General features: G+C 41.0%; 1 protein-coding gene across 1 annotated transcript in view; it reads right to left on the reverse strand.

The window, feature by feature from the left end:
* Positions 1-24,679, reverse strand: part of LOC123240854 (carcinoembryonic antigen-related cell adhesion molecule 4-like) — a 92,782-nt gene extending 68,103 nt beyond the window's left edge. The window contains 6 exon segments of the mRNA XM_044668567.1: positions 16,080-16,092; positions 16,978-17,089; positions 22,336-22,707; positions 24,294-24,312; positions 24,314-24,361; positions 24,644-24,679. Coding sequence (XP_044524502.1) covers positions 16,080-16,092; positions 16,978-17,089; positions 22,336-22,707; positions 24,294-24,312; positions 24,314-24,361; positions 24,644-24,679 — 600 coding nt within the window.
* Positions 24,680-24,929: the final 250 nt, after the last annotated feature.

Genomic DNA, 24,929 nt, shown 5'->3' on the forward strand with positions numbered 1-24,929 from the left:
ACACATGGAAGGTAAGGGTTAAAAAAACTTTGGTACCAAGGGTTTTTCATCCTAACTAGCATGCTTTCTGGCTTGGCTTAGTGCTTCTCCAACAGTGGTCCCCAGGACTCTTTTAGGGAGTCTGTTGAATCAAAACTAATGAATTTTGAATTTCAAATAGTGTATATATCAATATACACATAAATAAAAACTCTTTGGGGAATCCTCAATTTACTTTGAGTATGAAGAAGTCATAAGAACTCCCAGATTAGATCATCTTCTAGAGTTTCTCTTTTTAAAAATACTACCATTCTTTGAACTCAACTTCTCTATTCTGAGGAAGTGATATGTTCAAAATAGACACACAGACATACACGCGCACGCATGGTCAAATAGCTAGGAAGTATCTGAGGTCAGATTTGAACCCAGGTCCCTCTTATTCTCAGTCTCCCACTGTGCTGCCCTTCCAACTACCTTTTCATGTGTATTTAAAATTGTTCCTCTTTATCTTGATAGGTCCTCCAGGGAAGTAGGTAATCCTTTCATCTTTAGGGAAGATTCTTGCTTTCAAGTAATCTCCTGGTCTATAGGCAAGAGTTCTATCTTGAAATAATCCCCTGATCTTTGAAGAATGTTCCTTAATATTAACTTTTTTGTTCTAGTCTATTCAGTAACTATTTCTCCTCTCCATCTCAGTACCTACTTCTCTGCCCCACCTCAACTGTACAAAGAGATGCTTATGCCCTTGATCTCACCATCACCCACAGACATTCTACTTCCATGTTCATGAAAGCCAAAATTTCTTTATCTGATCACAGTTATTTTCATTCCATTCTTTTTTATGACCTCCAACTCTGTTCTTAATCTTCACAGTAACCCTGAACTGTTCCACTCCTCAATTCTTCCCCAGAATATCGCCCCAATATTGACTACACTCTCCTCCCTTCCCTCCCCACTCCCCAGTGAACCAATTCAACTCTACACTCAGCTGTCAAATTAATATACATAAAGCACAGGTCAGACCACGGTCAATAAACAGCTCTCTTTTTCCTATAGGATCAAATATTACTCCTCTGTTTGGCATTGAAAATCCTTTATAGTCTTCATCCAGGCTCTCTAATTACATTTTATTTCTCCCTGTATACTCTAGATTCCAGCCAAACTATCCCATCCCATTTATTATTCTCCATATGTGACATTCCATTTCCTGAATTTATAATGTTGCACAAATGGAATCCCGTGATCCAGAATGCTCTCTTGGTTCACCTCTAATTCATTCCTCTCCTAACTCCCTTCAAGGCTCAGCTCAGATGCCACCTCCTATGTATGACTTTATCCCATCTCCAGGGTCTTTGTTCATGCTCTCCCCATCCCACTCTCTACCTGAAATAACATTATATGACTTTGTATATCTTTTGTTTTTATGTAACTATTCCCTTTTATTGCCCACTTTAAGATGAAAGTTCTCTGAGGGCAGGGATTGATTTGTCCTGTCTTTCTATCCCCAGCACCTCACACTATGCCTGACTCAAAGGAGAAGCTTAGCATATGTTGAATTCAATTTAACAAATATTCGTTTAGCACCCCCCAATCAATGCCCAACACTATGTTAGGTGTTTAGGGTTCCAAAATAAAAAATTGTAATAATCCTTGCCCTATGAAACCTTATATTCTATTAATGCCCTGTCTTCTATACTATCTCCTTGGCTGGGTTAGGGGGAGAGAAACAAAGTCTCTCTTCCTCCACACTGTACTGAAAAGGACATGATTTGGAGCCTCAGGGAACCTTTGCTTTTGACACTAGAATTTTTCTTTCTACTAACTTTTCTGCCTTTTGGAAGCTGAAATTAGGGAATACATATATATTCCTAGATAAGACTTCAGTTTTTCAGATGAAATGTATCCTTGTTGGTATAGCAACTTCATCACCTGCAGGGAAAATATAGCAAAAGTCACTAGTCCATTGAAGTCTTGCTCAGTCTTGCTATAGGGAATAATTTGCAGGGGGCGCTACTGACATAATAGTAGTTGTGATATTGGAAATTTGAGGTTCCTTGAGCTTTATTTTGAGGTCTCTGGTCTAAACTTCCTGTGGATATTTTAGATCTCTTACAAACTACATCTCCCATGATTCAAGGGCTTCCTTCTTACGTGGTGATGTGAGCTAACGTAAAGAGAAGCTTAAATAGAGAGAACTTGATTGCTATGCTCTATTTCCTATGAAGCAGCCAGGTGTGCAGAAGATATGGTGGACAATTTGAATTAGATCTTATCAGGCACGTGGCTTAATTACCAATATGGATTACAATAAACCTTTAATATTTTTAAATAGACCCTTCTATATTAATTTTATTTGTAACACCCTCTAACAGTTCTTTCCTTGCTCTCCTTAGAATCCCAACACTCCTCCCCACCTCCAACATGCAAACCTCAGTTCTCTTGTCTGAGGGCCACTCTCACATTTGATTCTTCTCTTGTCAAATTGAAAAGAACTACAAATCTCAGGATCTTTGTGGCCACCTAATCTTGTAAGAGGTTGTTACACTGGATTATTCTCACCAGGCAGAGAATATCAATCGTTGCTTGCCATTTTTAAAATTTTATTCCATTCTCTAATTGATTCTCTTCTGTAACTGACTGAACCATGTTGCTTTTTCTCTAAGTTAAGTTCAGAAGTTCTTGAATCCAGAAATTCAGTTTTCTCTGACTTAGTTTAAAATTCGGTTGTTCTATAAATCACTCAATAAAATTAATTCAAAGAAATACATTAGTTATCTCTCTACAATTTGTACAATTAAGGAAGATCTGTTATCTTACTAACAAGTCTCACAAAACTCAGGTATGTGCCAAGAAGTCTATTATCTCTAGTGATTTAATGAGAAGTATCAATCAGCCTTTCCTGATAGCAGAATGGAAGGAAGGGTTGTTGCTAGCCTCAAATATCCAGCCAATCATATTGTTTTTGCCAACTATAACACTTCAGATTTTGTAACCAATCATATTTTTCCATCTCCGATGCTTCCTGTTCTTTGTTCTCTTCTATTTCCCGAACCTATATGAGAGTTAGTAAGCCCTACCTCATGGTCTTTTGGCTGACTGAAGAGTCAAGAAACCACTTTTGTTAATTGCTAGCCTTACCAATAAATTTGATATGATGAAACCATTGTGCCTTGGTTTACCTTAATTTCAATCACAACAGTGCCCTATTCTATTCTATCTGTGTCTGAGCTTTTGTTCACACTCTCCCTCATATCCAGAATGGATTTCCTCCATTACTGATTTCAGGTTATTGAGGTCTCTCCTGTGGAGAGCCGTTGGATGTAGAAATGCCATTGGAGAAATAGGATCAAATTTAGGGCCTGTTATCTGGATTCCCTACGTGACCAATCCAGACTGAGGCAGTCTTCGTGTTTGGTCCTGATCACCTGAGCCCCAAAAGGCTCTGGTACCAGCAGGTAGGTTAATCCAAAATCAATTTGATCCCTCCAAGAGGCTATTAGGAATCATTTAGAGAAACAGAGTCTGTAACAGATATTTTATCTGGATCCCATTACAAAATCATCGGCAAGTAAAACTGTGTGTATGATTTTTTCTGCACTGCATGTCAGGATGCAGACAGAATGGGCCATCTAAGATAAAAATCTGAGGCTCCTCTTTTGACTCAGTCTTTGATCCCCACCTTTCTTAGAATTCTTATTGGAGAGCTTTGAAGTGGCAGACCAGCATCTACTGAGTTAATGATTCTTTTCCTTGATAATTGAGAAGCCTGAATCCTAACAAATGTTACTTAGATAAGATTGCATATTCAGATTAGAACTGGTTCCTTTAGTCTGGACTTCATTTGGCCAAATGCAGGATTCGATTGGTGAGCATCTCCATGGGGTATTTCCTCTCCCAGAATTATCCCCTACTAAGTTGGTGGTTGGAATTTGACCATTTGTCTTTGCACCTTTACTCTTTAGACTTCAATGGGTTATGTGTGATTTGTTACCCCTTCACAACTGTGATTCCTTTTGTTCTTTGCTTGAAATCAGTATATAATAAACTCCAAAGCCCACAGAATTCAGAACAGCATGGGCTAACCACTAGTCTAGTTGTTCTCATTTTCTTTCTCCTGCCTTAACCATCCTATGCCACCAACGTGGACCCCAAAACCATATGGGGGGCTGGCTCCCTATACTCTCCCTTAGATGTCCAACTCAAATGCGGTATCTTCTATGAACTCCCAGGTGAGAGTCACACTCACCTTTATCTCCTGCTCATTTGTAGACTTAAAGCTCCACATTAGATGGCAAGGCTCTTGAGAGCAGGGTCTCTATGTTATATCTATTTTTGTATCTTTAAGAACTAGCACTATGCCTTACACAGCGGCTACTTTTCATGGAAATGGGGTGAATTGAATTAAATTAAAGTTGGGTTAATTTAATTAATATAGAACTTTGTACCGTGCCTAGCACCTTTGTCAGTGCTTTAAAAATGTTTATTGAATAATCAGTTGATTAAAGTGAATTCACTTGAGCTTCCTCTGTGCAAAATTCAGAGATGGGGAGGTTGAGACCAAAAGAGGTGTTGTGATCTCAGGAGTTAGTCAGAGAGCCTAGCATTTGGCTAGGGTTTGAGCCCCTCCCCAAAACTTTGGCTGATTTTGATTGGTTTATGGAGGAGGGTGATGGAGTATAGACCAGTAGAAAGGAAGGAATCACCAGAGTGCCACTGAGTAGTTTGTTTGTTTTTTTAATCCTTACCTTCTGCATTAGAATCAATACTATGTATTGGTTCCAAGATAGGAGAGTAGTAAAGGCTAAGCAATGAGGGTTAAGTGATTTGCCCAGGGTCACACAGCTAGAAAGTGTCTGAGGCCAGATTTGAACCCAGGACCTCCCATCTCTGAGCCTGGCTCTCAGTCAACTAAGCTGCCCAGCTGCACCCTGCCGAATACTTTTGAGCAGAGAAGAAACATGACCAGATCTCTCTTAAGACTAATGGTTATAGGGGCAGCTGGGTAGCTCAGTGGATTGAGAGTCAGGCCTAGAGACGGGAGGTCCTAGGTTCAAATCCAACCTCAGCCACTTCCCAGCTGGGTGACCCTGGGCAAGTCACTTGACCCCCATTGCCCACCCTTACCACTCTTCCACCTAGGAGCCAATACACAGAAGTTAAGGGTTTTAAAAAAAAAGACTAATGGTTATGGTAGTGCTATGAAAGACAAAGTAGTTTTGGCAATCACACCCCTCAAACAACCTCCTTCCCAACAAGAAGAAAGAAGCAGGAGGATAGAAGGGTAGTGGCCCCCAGGGTAGATATTTTCCATGGCCAGAGAAATTTCCACTAGCAGGAAGAGTTGAGAGACATGAAAGAAAAATATCCTCTTGATTACATGGCCTCTCTGTAAAATAATAACAATAATATTTTATTAATGACTTTTGTTTCTTTACATAGCATATGGTTTCTCTTTACCACCACTCCCAAGAGTCCCATATATAAAAATAGCCTTTTAAAGATAAAAAAATAAAAAAGCTAGTGTTTGATAAACCCAAAGATTCTAGCTTTGGGAATATTTAACAAAAAACTGCTGCAAAAGCTGGAAAACAGTATAGCAAAAACTAGGTATCGAACAATATCTCATACCCTATCCCAAGATAAGGTCAAAAATGGGTATATGATTTAGACATAAAGGAGGATACCATAAGTAAATTATGGGAACATAGAATAGCTTACCGGGCAGATCCATGGAGAAGGGAAGAATTTGTGACCAAACAAGAGACAGAGTATTATAAGATGTTAAAATGAATGATTTTGATTATATTAGGTTAAAAAGGTTTTCTACAAAGAAAATCAATGTAACCAAGACTAAAAAGAAAACAAAAAATGGAAAAAAAAATTTGTAGCAAATTTCTTTGATAAAAGTTTATTTCTCAAATTTATAGTGAAGTAGGTCAAATTTAAAAGAATACAAGTCATTCCCCAATTGACAAAGTCAAAGTACATGAACAAGCAGTCTTCAAATGAAGAAATCAAAGCTATCAATAATCATATGAAAAAATGCTCTCAATCACTCTTGACTAGAGAAATTCAAATGAAAACAACTCTGAGGTACCACCTTATACCTATCAGACTGACCAATATGACAATAAAGGAAAGTGATAAATATTGGAGGGGGGTGTGGCAAATTGGGACACTAATGCATTATTGGTGGAGTTGAGAACTGATCCAACCGTTTTGGAGGGCAATTTGGAACTATGCCCAAAGGGCTATAAAACTGTACATACTTTTTGATCCTCCAATACCACTACTGGGGCTGTGTACTAAAGAGATCATAAGAGAGGAGAAAGGACCTACTTGTATGAAAGTATTTATGACAGCTCTTTCTGTGGTGGCAGAGAACTGGAAATTGAGGGAATGTCCACCAATTGGGGAATGGCTAAACAAATTGTAGTATATATTGGTGATGGAATATTATTGTGTTATAAGAAATAGTGAGCAGGATGATTTCAGGAAAAAGCTGAAAAGACCTATATAATGGATAAATAATGAAATAAATAGAAACAGGAGAACATTGTACATAGTAACAGCAATGTTATAGGAGGATCAACTGTGAAAGACTTAGCTACTCTCAGCAATACAATGACTAGGGATAATTCTGAAGGACTTATGACCAAAGAACGCCATCTCCCTCCAGAGAAAGAACTGTTAGAGTCATTTGCAAATCAAAGCATGCCATTTTTCACATTAGTTTATTTTATTTTGGTTTTTGGCTTTAAATGAATTACAATAACCAATATGGAAGTACATTTTACATGAAAACACATGTGTAACCCAGATCAAATTGCTTATCATCTCCCAGAGGGGTGGGGAGGAAGACAATTTGGATTTTATAATTAAAAAAAACATGTTTAAATATATGTTATTACATGTAATTAGAAAAATAAAATGCCTTTGAATAAAATATAAATAAAAAAAGGAAAGGAAAAATCTGTATAACTGATAGCTATATTAAAAAAGTTTTAAAATATGTGTAATGTGAAGCATCTGTAGACCAGCCACCTCTGTAAGGAGATGATTTAAGAGGAGTAACTCATCTTTCTTCATCTGAGTCTTGACTGATATTTATTATGTTGCAACATTTGCTTCTTTATGTGTGTGGTTGTTCTTTACATTTACATTGTTGTAATCACCGTGTGTGTTTTCTGGCCTCTGTGGACTTTACTCTGCATCTATTCAGGTAAATCTTCCCATGCTTCTTTGTATTCATCATATGCTCATCATTTCTTATAGCACAAACATATTATATTATATTCATATATCTCATTTTTTAAGTCATTCCCTCATTGATGGGCATCTACTTTGTTTACAATTTTTTGCTATCACAAAAAGTGCTGCCGTATATATTTTGTTCTTCATAGGGACTTTCTTCTTATCAATGGCCTCCTTCAGGTAGAAGTGTGATAATGGAATCTCTGGGTAAAAAGGTATGAACTGCTTAGTTGCTTTTTTTTTTTTTTTTTTGCATAATTCCAAATTGCTTTCCAAAAGGGTTGTGATAATTCACAACTCCACAAGCAAGCACCAATGTGCCTATTTTCCCAAAACTCCTCCAAAACTGATCATTCCCATTTTTCATCATCTTTGCCAATCTGCACGTGTGACTCTTCAAGGTTACCCAGAAACTTGTGGCACCATAGAATTGTCCAGCCTGAAGGGACCTGAGGTTAATTTCCCTTTTAGTTCATCAGGAACAAAGTTGGAACTATTCAGACTGAACTTTTCCTTGGAAACTATGGGGAGAGAAAGAAGATGGGGAAATATGATGTTAAGTATATTATATTGAGTATATTAAGACATTCAGTTGATAGAGCACAGCCTGCTCTACCAACCAACAGGTACCTGGATTGCTAGCCAATTTAGGTCCATACAAGTTTCTTTCTTTTACTGCAAGTTTGAATACCCCTGGTCCCTTGTAAGCCTTAGAAGCTCCAGCCCCTGATCCAGATCCTTTCCCTCTCCTGCCCCTGGTCTCTTTCTCTTCTGGGAGTTGCCTGGGAATCCCACCTTAATCAAAGGAAGCAGTCAAGTTGGGCTACCATTTCTAGGGTCTTATCCTTCCTTCTTTGGTTTGAGGTTGTCTCATGACGGTGTCATAAACGTCCATTCTGGTAACATCCAATGCCTGAGAATGGAAACAAGACACATCATTGATTTCAGGGGAAGGAGGAGAGGTGAGACTAGAGAGGGATTCCTTTCTGCCATATCTTTTATATCATTCCCTCTAGCCGAGTCTTGTTCCCAGGTTCTGTCATCAACTAAAAACCCATTCCCAATCAGCATTTTGCTTCTCGCTTGCCCCTCCTGATAAGACCTGCCCTCTCCTCCATGCACATACCTGGTAGATATTTTCATGGATTGCTGCAGAGGAGGTAGATAAGGAGCCAAGGCCCTACAGAGGGTGAAAAGGGAGCCAGTTACAGACTCAGAGATATCAGAGTTCAAAAAGGTATTAGAAAGATAGCAAAGGAGAAGCAAAAACTCAGATGAACTCTCCAATGTTCTCCTTTGACAAAAATTGCTGGAGAAACTGAAAAGCAGCCTCAGAGATACTATGTATAGTCATGTCCAACACTTCATGACCCTTTTTTGAATTTTTCTTGGCAAAGATACTGGAGTGGCTGGCCATTTCCTTCTCAAACTCATTTTACAGATGAAAGAAACTGAGTCAAACACGGTTAAGTTCCTTGCCCATGGTTGCATAGCTAGAAAATATCTAAGACCAGATTTCAACTCATTTCTTCCTGGTTCCAGGCCCAGCACTTTATCCACTATGCCAACTAATTTCCCTAGCAATACCACTGGGTCTATATCCTAAAGAGATTAAGGAAAAGGAAGAAGGACCTTTTTATACGTAAATATTTATAGCAGCTATTTTTTATCTGGATTTAAAATTTTAATAATAAATTTCCCCCTGAATTTTCCAAAGTTATATGATTTAGATTGTCTCCCTCCCTTCTTCCTTCTTCCTCCCAGAGCTGACAAGCAATTTGATCTGGGCTGTGCATGTATTACCATGCAAAATATATTTCTATATTATTCATTTTTGTAAGTGAATAATCTTAAAAAAAAAACAAAACCCCCAAACATATACTCAAATAAACAAGTGATGTTTTCATCTATAGCAGCTATTTTCACAGTGGCAAAGAAATTGAAATAGAGAGGATGCCCGTGGATTAGAGAATGACTGAACAAGTTTTGATATGTGATTGTGATTGAACACAATGTTACACACAATGTGTTATAAGAAATTATGAGCAGAATTCTATCGGGAAAATCTGGAAAGATTTATATGAACTGATGCGAAGGTAAGTGATCAGAACAGGAAGACAATGTATACAGTAATAGCAATATTACATCATCATCAATTGTGGATGACTTAGCTATTGGTGATGAATACAGTGATCCAAGACAATTCTAAAAGACTTAATGATGTAAGTGCTCTTCACCTCCAGAGAAAAAACTGACAGAGTCTGAATGCAAGTTCAAGCACACATTTTTTCTTTTTTTTCCTTGCTTTTCTGGCAACATGGCTAATATGGAAGTATGCTTTGCATAATTTCACATGTACAATTGATACCATATTTCTTGCCTTCACAATAAGTGGGATGGGGTGGCAGAGATCTTAAATTTAAAAAAAATAAATGTTAATGTAAAAACCAGTGAAATTGTTGTGGGCTATGGGAGGGGGGTGGGAAGAGGGGAGAGAAAGAACATGAATCATGTAATCATGGAAGATTTTCTTAATTAATCATTAAAAAAATAATAATTTTTTAATTTTTTTTTTATTTTAAACCCTTAACTTCTGTGTATTGACTTATAGGTGGAAGAGTGGTAAGGGTAGGCAATGGGGGTCAAGTNGGGTGGGAGGAGGGGAGAGAAAGAACATGAATCATGTAATCATGGAAGATTTTCTTAATTAATCATTAAAAAAATAATAATTTTTTAATTTTTTTTTTAACCCTTAACTTCTGTGTATTGACTTATAGGTGGAAGAGTGGTAAGGGTAGGCAATGGGGGTCAAGTGACTTGCCCAGGGTCACACAACTGGGAAGTGTCTGAGGTCAGATTTGAACCCAGGACCTCCCATCTCTAGGCTTGGCTCTCAATCCACTGGGCTACCCAGCTGCCCCCAAAAATAATAATTTTAATAACAAATTTCCCCATACATTTTCCAAAGTTATATGATCTATATTGTCTCCCTCCTTTCTTCCCTCCCCCCTCCCAGAGCTGACAAGCTATTTGATCTGGGTTATACATGTATTACTATAAGAAAAAAATAAATGTTAAATAATTAATAAAAAATTTTAAAACCTCTATAACCTGAGCCCAATCTGTCTTTCTAGTCTCATTGAACATTACAGATATACCTTCCATATCACAGTGGTGCTGTGGCAATCTGGAAAATCCATATAAAATGTTTTAGCTTTCACATTCTTTTTGCAAACTTAAACTTTTTTTAACTTATTTTTAACTTTTAAAAAAGTTGTGCATATGCTATTAAACAATAAAATAGGTTGGCATTATATCGTGTTATATAGATATTTTAGGCATTTCTGAGCTTTTAAGCTTTTTCTGTTATCTGTGGCTTTTGAAAAACTCCCCTCAAATTCCTATTTCATTTCTTATGCCAGCCCACAATATATGGAAAGCACGATGAGCAATCTTCACTCTGCAATCCAGCCAAAAGGATCTTCTCCCTGGTCCTTACATATGCCATTGCACTTCCTGTCTCCATGCCTTTATAATGGTTATTCCACATGTCCAAAATTAGCTTCCTTCTTACCTCTGCCTCAGAGAGCTTCTCTCTTTCTTTAAGGTACCACTCAAGACTCATTTTTCTGATCCCCCAGCTATCAGTGTCCTCCTTTGTAGTGTCCTGTTGTTGCTCATCACTTCAGTCATGTCTGACTCATTGGGTCCCATCTGAAGTTTTCTTGGCAAATATTCTGGGGTGGTCTGCCATTTCCTTCCCTAATTCCTTTTACAAGTGAGGAAACTGAGGCAAACAGGGTTAAACAATTTGCCCAGAATCACACAGCAAGTAAGGATCTGAAGCCACATTTGAACGTGGGTCCTCCTGACTCTAGACCTGGTGCTCTAACCATTATACCACCCAACTGCCCTCCCAAACTACCTCATTTTTAATTACTATGTACATATGTGTGTGTTAACTTTATATTTTGTACATATGTGCTACCTATACACAATATCTCTTTTATGGATACTTCTCTCCCCACTGGAATATAAATTCTTTGTTGCATTCCTTGTGTTTATACCCTCAGCACCAAGCAAGAAGCTTGACATATAGAAGACACCAGTTAAGAACTTGTTAATTGACTAAAGGCAGAGTTCCTAAAACACAGAACGGTGAGAGCTTAGAGCCAGTGCTGACCTCAGCAGCTACAGCCAAGAGATTATGTGGACACTCCATCAGGGCTCCCCAGGCTTTGTGTGGCAATCCATTGGGAATCAACACACACCTTCCTTTTCTACTCCAATGTGAGGCAAGCGAAAACACTGAACATTTGGGTCGCCCTTCCATTAAGCCATGGAAGAACCAAGTGACTGGAAATGGAACCCCAAGCTGAAAGCAGTGTTTTATCTTGGAGGGTTGAAACTGAGAAGTGATTGGAATGTTACATTCTATGATATAATTGTCTGATGCTTCCTGATTTTACTAGTCCAGCTAAATGGCTTATTTGACTATTTAGGGAGGGGAAGGAACTTAGAATACAGATTGTCAGAGTTAGGGAGGGCTGTAGAATGTGGGATGCTAGATGCACAAGGATTCTGTATAGTTAGAAATATCTTGAACCCCTAAAACTACATTACCCAAAATTCCTTTCTTTATCACCTAGAATACTTTGTTCATGTTTGGTGGTCATGTTTGTATAAGTTCTGAAGCTCCGCCTCTCTCATCCTCTCTTTCTTCTTCATGAGTGTGGCTGAGTTAGTTAGTTGCCTTTTTTTACTTTAGCTTTTTATGTTAGTTTTATTAATAAACTTCTTAAATATAATACTTTAGTTCTTGTATATTACTTTTCATCTCTACAATTCTTAGAGACCCCAAGATCTCAGACTTTGAAGGAATCTCAGAAATAAACTGGTCCAAAATTTAAATAAGCAAAAAGCCCTTTATGGCATCTCTGACAAGGGGTCCCCCATTCCTTGTTCTTCAAATGAGGACTTCCACTACCTCTCAATGCAACCCGCTCCACTTTCAAATACATCATGTTAATAGGTTTTTATTTACATCTAACCTAAACTGACCTTTCTGCACCTTCCCTTCATTGCTTCTAGGGTTTCTTTCTGAGGCCAAGCAATTGACTACACTTAAAACACTGGAAGGTGATGCTGAAGCTCTTTGCTAAAGCTCTCCTCATCTCCATACTGCCCGGCATCAGTAATCTCCATGGATCCACATGGGGCATGATCTTGGGATTCTCTCTCTCATCAGCAACATTCTTCAGAAATCATTCCATCCAATCTTTTATGAGCATCAGAGTTCTTAGAGCTCAGAGCCCAGGAGTATCTCCACTTCTGGATGAAGAGTTCCCTTCTCATGCTCTGTTAAGCACCCAAAACCCCTTGCTGACAGTGACTGAAGGAGTTTCTCCATCCCTACCTGTGCAGAAGAAGCTGAGTCTTGTAGCCAATAAGTCTTCTTTTCTGCAGCCTGACCTAAAGAGAAACCAATATAGTAGGTCTTCTTGGCATGTCCTGAACTTCATCTCTGAGAAACTGGCTCTCCTTATGGAGAGGAGAGAAGATATGGAATTCTCTCCTTTACATCTCCCTGACAAATTCGAATGTAAATATATATAGAACTCTTAGTTCTCTAAGGCCATGCCAGAAGAATCTAATCTCTGAAAGATTCTACCCATCCCAGCCACAGTCTGGCCCAGTCCAGTCTAGTCCTGGTAAATGAGTGTATGCTGCAAAGAAGTTCAATAACAATGATGATGATAACCAGCAAGCAATTACATAAGCATTTTAAAGCTTACAAAAAGCATTCATAAATTTTAATCTATTCTTAACACAATCCCGGAAAGAAGATGTCATCATTATCCCCATTTTACAGATGAGGGCACTGAGGTAGGCAAGGGTAAAAAGACTTGCCCAGGGTCACACAATTAATAAGTGTCTAAGTCAAGATTTAAACTTGGGACTTCCTGACTCTGGACGCAGAGCTCTAAGCCCTGCACCACCACCTGCCCAATAGATAGGCCACTTGGTTAATTCTTTTGGCAGGGCAATCAATTAAACAAAGAAAACTCCAAGGTGGATCTCAGTCCTTCCTCCTGCAGTGATAGTGGCAGGATGGTGGCAAAAGAGGACAGAGACTCCCTCATATCCATCCTAAAGACCATGGGTCTATCTAGCAGAGTCATTGCTGAAACCTTCAATATGTGTCATCTCCCCCCTTTTTCCTGAGAGCTTCACTTTTCTACTTATATCGCTAAAGCAGTGGTTCCCAAACTTTTTTGGCCTACCACCCCCTTTCCAAAAAAATATTACTTAGTGCCCTGGAAATTAATTTTTTTTATTTTAATAGCAATTAATAAGAAAGATAAATGCACCTGTGGCCATCACCGCTTTCCTAGATCTATGCAGCACCCACCAGGGGGCGGTAGCTCCCACTTTGGGAATCACTGCTCTAGAGCTTCGCATAGAGTAAGTGCTGCTTAAATGCTTCTTTCATTCATTAATGTTGGAAAAGATAACAAAAAAGGAAAATTGTTGGATAAGTTTAGGGAAAAGAGGCACATTAATGCACTCTTGGTGGAGCTCTGAATTGGTCTAGACTCTAAACATTCTAGGAAAAAATTCAGAACCATGGCCAAATAACAGCCACTAAGCTATGTATACCTTTTGACACAGCAAACCCACTATTGGACCTGCTAATCCCCAGAGAGATTAAAGAAAAAGAGGAAGGTTCCATATGTTTAAAAACATTTCTAGCAGCACTTTTTGTTGAGGCAAAGAGCCTCAACAAGAAAGTGGTACCCATAAGCTGGGAAATGGCTACACTAGTTAAAGCAAATGGGTATAATAAAATATTACTCTGCTATAAGAAATGATGAAAGGAATTCAGAGAAAACTAGGAAGATATGGGTAAATCACTGCAGACTGAAGTGAGCAGAACCAGAAAAATTCATATAATGACTACAATAGCATAAAGGAAAATTTTGCAACACTTAAGAACTCAGATCAATGCAATGATCCCTTACAACTCCAGCGAAGGGTCAAGCATGCATGTCTCCCACCATCCGGCAAAGAGACTAGAGGTGCAGAATGGGTCAGACATTTTTGGACATGACCAACATGTTTATTTGTTTTGCTTGATTTCACTTTTGCGAAACGAGGGACTTCTCTTTTCATGGTGGAGGGATAAGTTGTAAAAGGAGTACCCATCAGGGCATAGAAATAGTGAGGATCAGAAAAGGGCATCAGTAAAACATTTTAAAATATATGAAAGATAGGCAGTTAGGAGGCAAATCTGATCTCAGACACTTCCTAACTGTGTGACTCTGGGCAAGTCACTTAACTCTAACTGCCTAGCCCTAAACACTCTTCTGCCTTGGAGCTAATATTTAGTATTGATTCTAAGACAGAAGGTAAAGGTTGTTTTTTTTAAATACATGAAAGAGAGAAGAAAGGAGGTCAAAGGGGTCCCAAACAAGCAAGGCAGGTTTAGTACTTTTCCAATCAAGTTGACATTTATTGTAAATTATTATTTTATTATAATATCATATGCGATTATATTATATAATATAACAATATAATATATGATATAATATTATTAAATTTTTATTATAAATTATAACAAGCAAACAGAAAAGAGATTATGGCACCTGTGTCTGAAGAAAGACTAGACCACATTTCCTAAATAAATTTAAAATATGGCAATCATGTTTTTAAAAGTGAAATAATAAAGTTGCAAAACTGAAACCACAATAACACTGGCAAAAAGGCTCAAGGACCAGAGATTACCCAATCTCACACCCTTTAAAATGTTTATAAACTTTTAAGTGCTAGTCCTGTAAACATGAGATTTTAGACTAGTGACCAAAAAGTGGGTAGACCAAAAAATGATTATTGAATTAAACTGCCAAGTGGGATGAATATAGGGTAGAAAAATCAGGGAGGTAAGAAAGAAGAGACTCCATAGACTTGTAGACAATTGAGAAACCTCCCACTAATATGATGTGACTGCTTTCTTCTGGAAAAATGACAGTATATTCTGAGAATGACAAGAAAGAAAGAAATGATATCAAGCCCACCCCCCCAAAAAAAGAAATTCATTCTAATAGAAAAGAAATAGCAGCATATGACATGAGAGATATTTCTAAATCATCTGCTTGTGGACAGTTAGACCACTAGCTTCTTAAGTACAAAGTCATTACCAAAGTAGAATATATAGTAGCTAACATTTGCATAAGCATTTTAAGGTTTTTTAGCACTTTACAAATATGAACTCATTTGATCCTCCCAAGAACCCTGAGAGATGGATGTTATTATAATCCCCATTTTAGAGACGAGAATCATCTGTAAAACTAGAATTCACTTAATCCTCATAAGAATGCTGGGAGATAAATGCTATTATAATTCCCACTTTAGAAAGGAAGTTGAGGCAGTTGTCCAAAGTCATGCAGAGACTGTCTGAGGCAAGTTTCAAACTCAGGTGTTCCTGATTCCAACTCTGGTACTTTACCCTCCATACCATCTAAGAAGGGATGGCAAGCAATAGAGGCCACTACAATCTGACTTGTTTCAAGTAATTGTTGAGGCTGAAACATGGGAAATGGATAAAAGAACAAACATCACCACAAAGCATCTTCAAATCCTAAGGAAGTATAACCATTATAAATCAGTCAACATGATGAGGAGATCAAAAGATCTTTGAAACTCTCTTGATCATCAAACATCTGACAGGCAGAGATATGGAACTATCAGCTTTCAAGGAATTTTTCTTTTAAAAAAAAACTGAAGTAGGGTTCAATGGGGCTCCCCCTGTCATGTTATCCCTAGTGACTGGTGACAAGAACCACTACGTGGTAAAGGTCTCTGAGAGGCAATACAGGAACACTCATTGATGAGGGATCTTAGACCAAGAGAAAGGTATTAACTTGCCCAAAGCCACAGCCAGTTGCAGAGACAGACTCATTCACCAGACTCCTCACTTCCTATGTGTTCTATTGTTTCAAACTTCCTCTCAGGGGTCATACTCACTCTGTTTCTGGGGTAGATAAGTTCTCCCTCCTGGACCTGGATCCCCCAGGATTCCTTGTGAAGTTCTGAAAAAGAAAAACAGGAAGACTATGAGTTGTCTTCCTCCTTGGGACTACCTCTCCTCCAGGTTAAGTGCAAGGGAGTTCAGCTAGATGGTGCAATAGAGTCAGGAAGACCTGAGTTCAAATTCATCTTCAGACATTAACTAGCTATGTGACTCTGGGCAAGTCACTTCACTAGCTTCCTCATCTATAAAACAGGAATAATAGCAACTATCTCCCAGAGTTATTATGAGATTAAATGAGATCACAATCATAAATCATTTTGGTGCTATACAAGGCATATAGTAGGTACAGTATGTTTGCCATTATTGTTATTATTGCACTCAATGTGTCCAAGAGCTATGGGCAATGAGTGATACTGCCCTATTACTTAAATGCTAGACTAATATTCTCCTTGGATTTAGAGGTCAGAATAAAGGGAAGTGGGCAGCAGTAACAAAGTATATTTAGGTACTATAGAAGGAAAACAAGTTAGCAAAGAGAGGGAATGGACTATCTCAGAAAGAAAAGTCCATCTAGCCTATTTCCAAAGTCTTTCCTGACTGGTGTACAAATAATGGTAAGGGAGTTTCAAAAGTTAGGGAGGACTTAGCTATACAAGGGGATGGTGGACAGTCCTGGTTTCAGGGAGGCAGACTCAAGAGAAGTCTCATCTTACCCTCCAGTCTTTCTGATGAACAGGAAATAGATGAGGACCCCAATGAGAGCTACTCCAGCCAGGACTCCCATCACAATGCCAGCAATGACTCCTCCTCTGGAACTGGAATCTGCTGTGGAAAGAGAAAAGGAGCCCTGAGGGGGTTTGAGGGCATGATAAAAAGCAGATATAAACTGTTCTCCTTATACGTTGGCAGGCAGGGTCAGATTGTGGAATGGCTGTCAAACAACCTGGGAGTCCTGGATACTGGACCAGTACCTCCAGCTCTGTGTACCTGAAATCAAATTCATTATCTTCTCCTCTCCCTCTGATTCTTCTGCTTCTCCTACTTCGTCCTTTTTCTATTTCTGTTTATAGCCCCCCTCACCTCCCAGCCACCCAAACTCCAACTGGGAATTATCTTTGATAATTGCTATGGTCAAAAGAATGCTGGACCTAGAGTCAGAAAAACCTAAATTCAAATCTGACCTCAGACACTTCTAGCTATGTGACCCTGGGCAAGTCACTTAACCACTGTCTGCCTCAACTTCATCTGTTATAAAATGGATAGTACCTACTATCCAGACTCCGTTGTGAGTCTCAAATGAAATAATATTTATAAAGTGCTTAGTATAGTATGTCAGAGGAAACGAGCATTTGTTCATGCTTGTTTCCTTGTTTTCTTCCTTCAATAAATATCTTTTGATTTATCAATCACATGACTCATAAGCCATAGAACTCAATAAAAAATTGTGAGATGTTTACACTCCTTTGGTGTTCCATTTAGCTCTTATCATGTAATCCAATTTGACCACTTATTTCACATCCTTTCTTTTCTATATTCCATATTTTAGTCAAATTCGATTATTGCCCATCCTCCAATCTCACATCACTCTCCTCTCTTGTCTCTCTCTGCCTCTGTCTCTCCCTTTTATTCTCTCTCTCCCTCGATCCTTTCTATCCTTAAAGAATGTGTTTAAATCCACCTTCTTCTGAGAAAGCATCCTTGACATTTCCCTGATCCTTACTGTTGTTCTTGTTCATCCTTCATTTTCCAAGGAGGTTAATGAAACCATGGAGTGATGTCTTATCTTGTGCATGAACTGGATTTAAATGAGGCAGAGTGGCCCAAAGGCATCAGCCTCATTCTCTCTTCCAGAATCCTCCATGATCAGTGGCAAGACAAAAGTTACGATGACTAGTGATGGCTTGGGATGCAGTGTATAATCTTACTTTCTTCCATACCTGACCAAACTCTAAGCCCTCCATAGAATAATGTGTGTTGGAGGGGATGTAGCAAAATTGGGACATTAATGCACTCCTCATGGAGTTGTGAATTGATCCAATCATTCTGGATGGCAATTTGGAACTATGCCCAAAGAGCACTAAAAGACTGCCTGCCCTTTGATCCAGCCACACCACTACCCCAAAGAGACCATAGGGAAAAAGACTTGTGCAAAAATACTTATAGCTGAGCTCTTTGTGGTGGCAAAAAAAATTGGAAAATGAGGGGATGCCCTTCAATTGGAGAATGGCTGAACAAATTGTGGTATCTGTTGGTGATGGAATACTATTTTGCTAAAAGGAATAACGAACTGGAGGAATTCCATATGAACTGGAACAACCTCCAGGAATTGATGCAGAGTGAAAGGAGCAGAACCAGGAGAACATTGTACACAGAGACTGATACACTGTGGTAAAATCGAAGGTAATGAGCTTCTGTACTAACAGCAATGTAATGACCCAGGAAATTCTGAGGGATCTATAAGAAAGAATACTATCCACATTCAGAGGAAGAACTATAGGAGTGGAAACACAGAAGAAAAACAATTGCCTGATCACATGGGTGAATGGGGATGTAATTAGGGATATTGACTCAAAATGAGCACCCTAGCACAAATATCAATAAAAGAGAAATAGGTCTTGATCAATGACACATGTAAAGCCCAGTGGAATTGTGTGTCGGCTATGGGAGGAGGTGAAAGGAGGGGAGGGATAGAACATGAATTCTGTAACCATGGAAAAAAATGTTCTAAATTAATTAATTAAATAAAAGATAGTATTCTAAACTCTCCATAGCTCCTGCTTCAGTCACCTTCATAGCCGATGGAATAAATTGTCCCATCTTCCCATCCCAAAAGGGGGATTCTTCACCTCCCTAACTTGCTGATAGGTTGATGCCCATTGGCTCCCCTCAACCTGCTTTAGCCTATCTGCCAAGATGGTTTTACCAGGATGTGGCTACTATAGAAGTTACAGCTCCTTGAAGCCACAGGTGAGAGTTGAGTGCCAGGTAGACACTAAAGATGGAGGAATAGCCCTGAAAAGGGCTTGGCAAGCCCACATGCCAGAGGTGTGAATCCTCCATGAATATCCATAAACTTCCCTGACCCTTAACAAATGTTGGTTGAATTGAGCTAAATGGAAAGAGCTCAGTGGAGGATCCAAGGGGTGTGGGTGACTCCCATTTCCATGGCAATTCTAAGGTGCTTCCTTCAAAAACCTTGTGAGACAGGCAATTAATAAACTGACAAGCATTTACTAAACACCCCCCACATGCCAGGCACCATGCTAAGTGTTAGAGTTACAAACAAGAAGGAAACAATCCCTAAATTTCACTTAAGAAGCTTCCATTCAAACACAGCAAATAGTATGCCTACTGAATGAGTACAAGGTTCTTTTGAGGTAGGGCCAGGATTAATACCTCCATTTTACAGATAAGACAACTGAAGGTTGTCTTGCCCCAATTTGCCCCAAATCACAGATAAATATCAGAACCTGGATTTAGGTCCAGACCTCCTGACTCCTAGTCTAGAGTTCTCTCCATCTCTTGGGGTGGCCCATCCAGCAGCAGCTGGAGGTCAGAAGAAAGTTCAGCTCAGCATCTGGTGGACAGACTTTTGGCTGCCTCTAGGTGTGAGAACCTCTCATGGAGGAAATTGTTAGCATCAGATCTACAGATCTGTTATCTCAGAGGTTCAGATTGTAATACAGGGTTGCAGCAAAAGCTTTTGCTTTTGCAAACCAACTGTAGCAGCCCTGACAAGTTGGAAAAGGAATAGAATGTTGAACCAGCCAGGGGGCTGGGCTCACAGGAAAACCATTAGAGCTGGTCTATAAATATCCCTGGAGTACCAACTGAAGGGCCTTTTACCTTTGGGGCATTTTGGACTTTGCCTGATTTCTCTGGACCTCTCTCTGACCTCTCCATTTACATCGTGCTATTTCCTTAGATTTCCCCATTGGGCCCTGGGAGGAAGGGTGGTCAACTAGTTCTAGGAGTCCCTGTGGATCTCTTTGTGTTCTTTTCCCTGGGCTCTTCAGAAAGCCTGGAGGACAGAGTATCCTTCCCCAATTCCACCTGCCAAAGTGATTGAGTGCCCTGCATCATTATCTGTGCTCAAGAGATGTCCACTGAGTGCCTGTGTGGAGCAGACGTGATGGCCTGAGATGTCCAAACAACAAAGCTCTTTCTGTGCTGTGACTTTTGTGCCTGCACCCCTTTCTAGACATGGAAGGCTAATCTTCCCATTGTGCAGGCCATAGAAAAGAATATAGAGGAGCTCTCTGAAGCCAACGGGAACTACTCTCAGCCTGACCACAAGCCTGCCTCAGCGTCACATCTTGCAGAATCTCAGACTTCACAAGGAATTCAAAAATCTCTTCAGATTATGTGTTTCTGTAGTTCTGTGCCTTAGGCATCATAGAATGAGACTCGGATCTGAATAGGCAGCCCCTCTCCAATTTTCCACAAGTGGTCTAGGTTTTCCTTGAATGGATCCAGGGATGGGGCACTTACTACTTCCTGAGGCAGCTCCTCCCCCACTGGACAATACCCACTGATGAGAAAGTTGTTGCAATTTCCACCTTTTACATCACCTATTGAAATCTTTGTTTGTTCCTCCTACAGCTGAATTCTTGGGCTCAGCCTGTCCTGCCTTATACAAAGCTTCAGCCCCTCCTGGACTTTCTCCTGGAAGATGAAGTGAGTCTGGACCCTGGCTTCTATAACCACACTCCTAGTCTCCCTTCAGTGAGCCCACCTAGCCCAGCTTCCTTTCCCTTGGGACACCAGGAGCCCAAGAACAAGCCTGGACCACACTGGGCTCATCCCCCAAGCAGGCAGGCTGCTCTAAGTCCTGGGGAAGGAGGCAGACTGCATCAGAGCCTGAGGGAGTAGTAGAGAATCCCCCCAGGATGCTCCTCTCTCATTGATGTCTTTCATGTATCCTGGAGCAGCTTGGCTTTGAAAGTCCTGCATTTGTCTGAGCTGAATGGGAGGGGCCAGAGAGCTCTCAAAGCCCTCAGGAGGCCTGTCTAGTCCTTTAGACTGACCAAAGGAGAGTAGAGGATAGGGAAACAGAAAGGAAATTAGCCACCAGGTACTTGCTTGGGGATATTAGTTTGGGGAGTATATGGGAGGATTCAGCTCAATTCAGTTCAAAAGCATCTCTGCTCCTTACTGGGCGGCCTCTGGCAAGTTACCAACCCTCTTGAGAACCCAGTGATCACATCTACAGAATGAGAAGATTGGGCTAGATGCTTTCTAAGGTTCCTTTCAGTTCTAAAATATATGATCCCTCTGAGTCCTCTTTAACCATCCCAAACTCCAGGATCCTTGTCTGTCCCAGGATTTTTGAATGGGATCAAGGTGGGCCCAAGAAGCCCCCTCTCTGTGGGACTTTTCATACTTGGGGTGGCTTCTAGCTCCCTAGAAAATAAGAAAGACTATTAAGTGTCAAACTGGCTCCCTAGAATTTGCATAGTGCCCATGGGGAGCATGAATTAATTCAGTCCAGACCCCTTTCTTCTCACCCTTCCTTGCCTGCTTCCTGCCAGGCTTCCCAGAACCATTTCAGGAGTTCTGGGCTCAGCCCATCACTTCCTTTGGTGGCAAGATGGGAGCAAAAGATTCTTTAGGCAGATGAGGCAGAGCCACCCTTGTTTGCCCTATCTGAAATGGACCCTGGAGTGGTTCTCTGGGACTATGGCTGGGAGTTGTCAGATGCCTTCTTGTCCCCTACCTCCCCACCACATACCTCCAGGAAATAGCCATCTTCATCCCCTATGAACTTTTCAGGGAGAAGAAAGACCCCTTTAGGTTCTCAGCTGTTTATGATTTAGAAGAGGGCTGCCCCCCCGGGAGCACAAATCTCAAGCCACATTCCCAGATCTCACTCCCAAGGATGGAGGAACAAAGTGTAGATCCCCACTCCAACTCATTTTTGGGTGTGAGAGTGCCTGCCTCAGGCCTTCTCTCCTTGGGGAACATCTTGGATTCTCCTTGCTTTCCTTGGGAGGTCTCGCATTCCACTATAAAAAGAGGACATTGGAGGAATGGTTTTAATAACATGGAGACCAAGAGAGGGGGGAACATACCATATACATGCAAATATGCCGAGGAGAAGGATAAGCTATATTTCTGAGGGCCGTCAGCTAGAGCAAAAATTTCCACTATGTATTTTCCATCATCTTCAAGGGTTAGGTTGGGGATGAACAGAGAGCCATTGGGGTGCACCATCTCCCGACCATTTGCTGGTGTCTGCTGTCTCGTCAGAACATCATAGGTCATAATCCTGTTGCGGTCATCTGTTGTCTTTCTAAACCAGGTGTATCTTTGAGGTTGCTTTGAGAGCCCCAAGATGGACAAGGTGATGCTTCTCCCCACTGTCCCGTAGGGTGGGCTGGGCTCCACTTTCATTTCTGGAGACTGGGTAGACACTGACTGAATCCAGGAGCTGAGGACAGCAGCTGTGAGGGGAGAAAGGAGGAACAAGTCAGTAGGGTCAATCAGGGATCCAGGATGCTGAGAAGCTAGATAGTCTTCCAGTGGGGATGGGGGCTGCTAAGCCTGACCTAAGGTCTGCTGGACATTCCATGGGGCATGTTCAGTGGAGCATCTGTCCTCATTTCTTCAGTCTGAGGGTCTTCTGAATAACCCGATCTCAGCTCTAGGTAGGAACCTGTTTCAGAAATTGTCTGATGTCGTGTCACAGTGGGCAGGACATTGAGGGGGAAGACAGGACATTAAATGGTGGTGCTGAAGTGACATTTTAGATGAGAGATCAAAGGATTGAGGGCTAGGCAGATCCCAAAGTCCAAAGCACTCATTTTTACAGGTGAGGAAACAGGACTGAGGTAGTTACTTGGCTTGCCTAAGTCAGGAACAACCAGAAATACATTACAGTTTAGATCTCCTGAGTTGCCTTTTCCATCATGCCATTACCTTATGTCTTAGAATCAATATTGTATATTGGTTTCAAGGCAGAAGAGTAGTAAGAGCTAGGCAGTGGGGGATTAAGTGACTTGCCCAGGGTCACAACACTAGGAAGTATCTTTGGCCAGATTTGAACCCCAACCTCTCATCTCTAGTCCTGGTCCTCAATCCATTGAGCCATCTAGCTGCCCTTCCCATGCACACTTTTAAAGTTTACAAAGCACCTTAATTCCAAACAGTCCTTTGAGGGAAGCTGCAAATAGGATCATAATTTGAGATTGACACCCTTATGTCCATTTAATAGATGAGGAAAGAGAGGATTAGAGAATGTAGGTGCCCCAACCATAGTCACACAGTTAGAAAATGTCAGAGCTGGAATCCCAACCTAAACTGCCTCTGACTCCATGTTCCTCCCTTTCCTTAGGAAGATTCCTCAGCACCAGGACTGGATATAGACTAGTGATGGCAAAACTATGGCACATGTACTAAAGATGGCACACAAAGTACTCTCTGTGGGCATGTGTGCCTCCCGCCCCCTACCCCCACCCCCCAGAGTTTGTTACTAGAAAGGCAGAGGGCCTCGGGCAGAGACACTCCCTTCCCCGTCTACACCTTTCCTGATGATATTTTTTCACATCACCATCCCCTCTGCCTAGCAACCCAATGGAAGCTCTTCCTCCCTCCCCTGTCTGGAGTAAAAGGAACAGCTCACAGGCGGCAGAGCTGGAGGGGAGCAGAACACTCAGGTCACTCCCCTTCCCCTCTCTACACTTGCTGAGGACATTCCTCACTTCACCCACCCCTCTGCCTGGCAGCCCAATAGGAGCACTTTCTCCCTCCCCTGTGTGGGAGGTAAGTATGGGGGTGCTCCCAGCACTTGGGAGGGGTGGTGCATGGCATGTGGTCTGGGGGGGGGCAGAGGGTGGGGCACAGAACAGTCTCTAAAAGGTTCACCATCACTGGTATAGATTGTGCTACTTTTTAGCTGGCTCTGCAGAGACCATCTCTAGAACAGACTTCCTCTGGTCCTTTGGCTGATTCACTTGTCTGAGTAGTCAGGCTCTATCTCTACTTCCCTGTCACCCCCTTCCCTACCTCCCCAGCAGAGCTGGTGTCTCACCTGTGATCAGGAGCCCCTTCCAGGGGCTGCCCCCACTGTGGGGAACTTCTGAGGGGCTCTCCATTTGTCTGTGCCACCACTAGTTGTGACCACCTCTGTCCCTCTCAAGAATCTCTGCCTTTCCCTCCTGAGCTGCGTGTCCTCCGTACAGAACTCCAGTGAAGACCCTGCTTCAGTGTCTCTGCTGATGGCCAAGCTCAGGGCTGTCCCTTCCTAGGAACTGGGAACTTGGATCGGTCTCTGCTCTGTCTCCCACTCCTTCTCTACAGAACTGAAGTTCTCTCTGCTGGATCACAAGGGTCTAAGAAAGCAGGAACTGAGTCCCTGACTCTCTTCTCCCCTCCCCTCACAGTTGCTGTGGTTTCCTGCTTCACCAGGGAGCCCATCCCCTACTCAGATACCTCCCTCATTCCCTGGGATCTTTTTTTTTAAACCCTTGCTTTCTGTCTTAAAATCAGTACTAAGTATTGATTCCAAGGCAGAAAATGAGTAAGAGCTAGACAATGGGAGTTAAGTGACTTGCCCAGGATCACACATCTAGAAAGTATCTGAGACCAGGTTCGAACCCAGGACCTCTTATCTCTAGGCCTGGCTCTCTATCCACTGAAACAACTAGCTGCCCTGAGCAGATCTTAT

This window comes from Gracilinanus agilis, chromosome 3, assembly GCF_016433145.1.
Source record: "Gracilinanus agilis isolate LMUSP501 chromosome 3, AgileGrace, whole genome shotgun sequence".
Classification (NCBI taxonomy): domain Eukaryota; kingdom Metazoa; phylum Chordata; class Mammalia; order Didelphimorphia; family Didelphidae; genus Gracilinanus; species Gracilinanus agilis.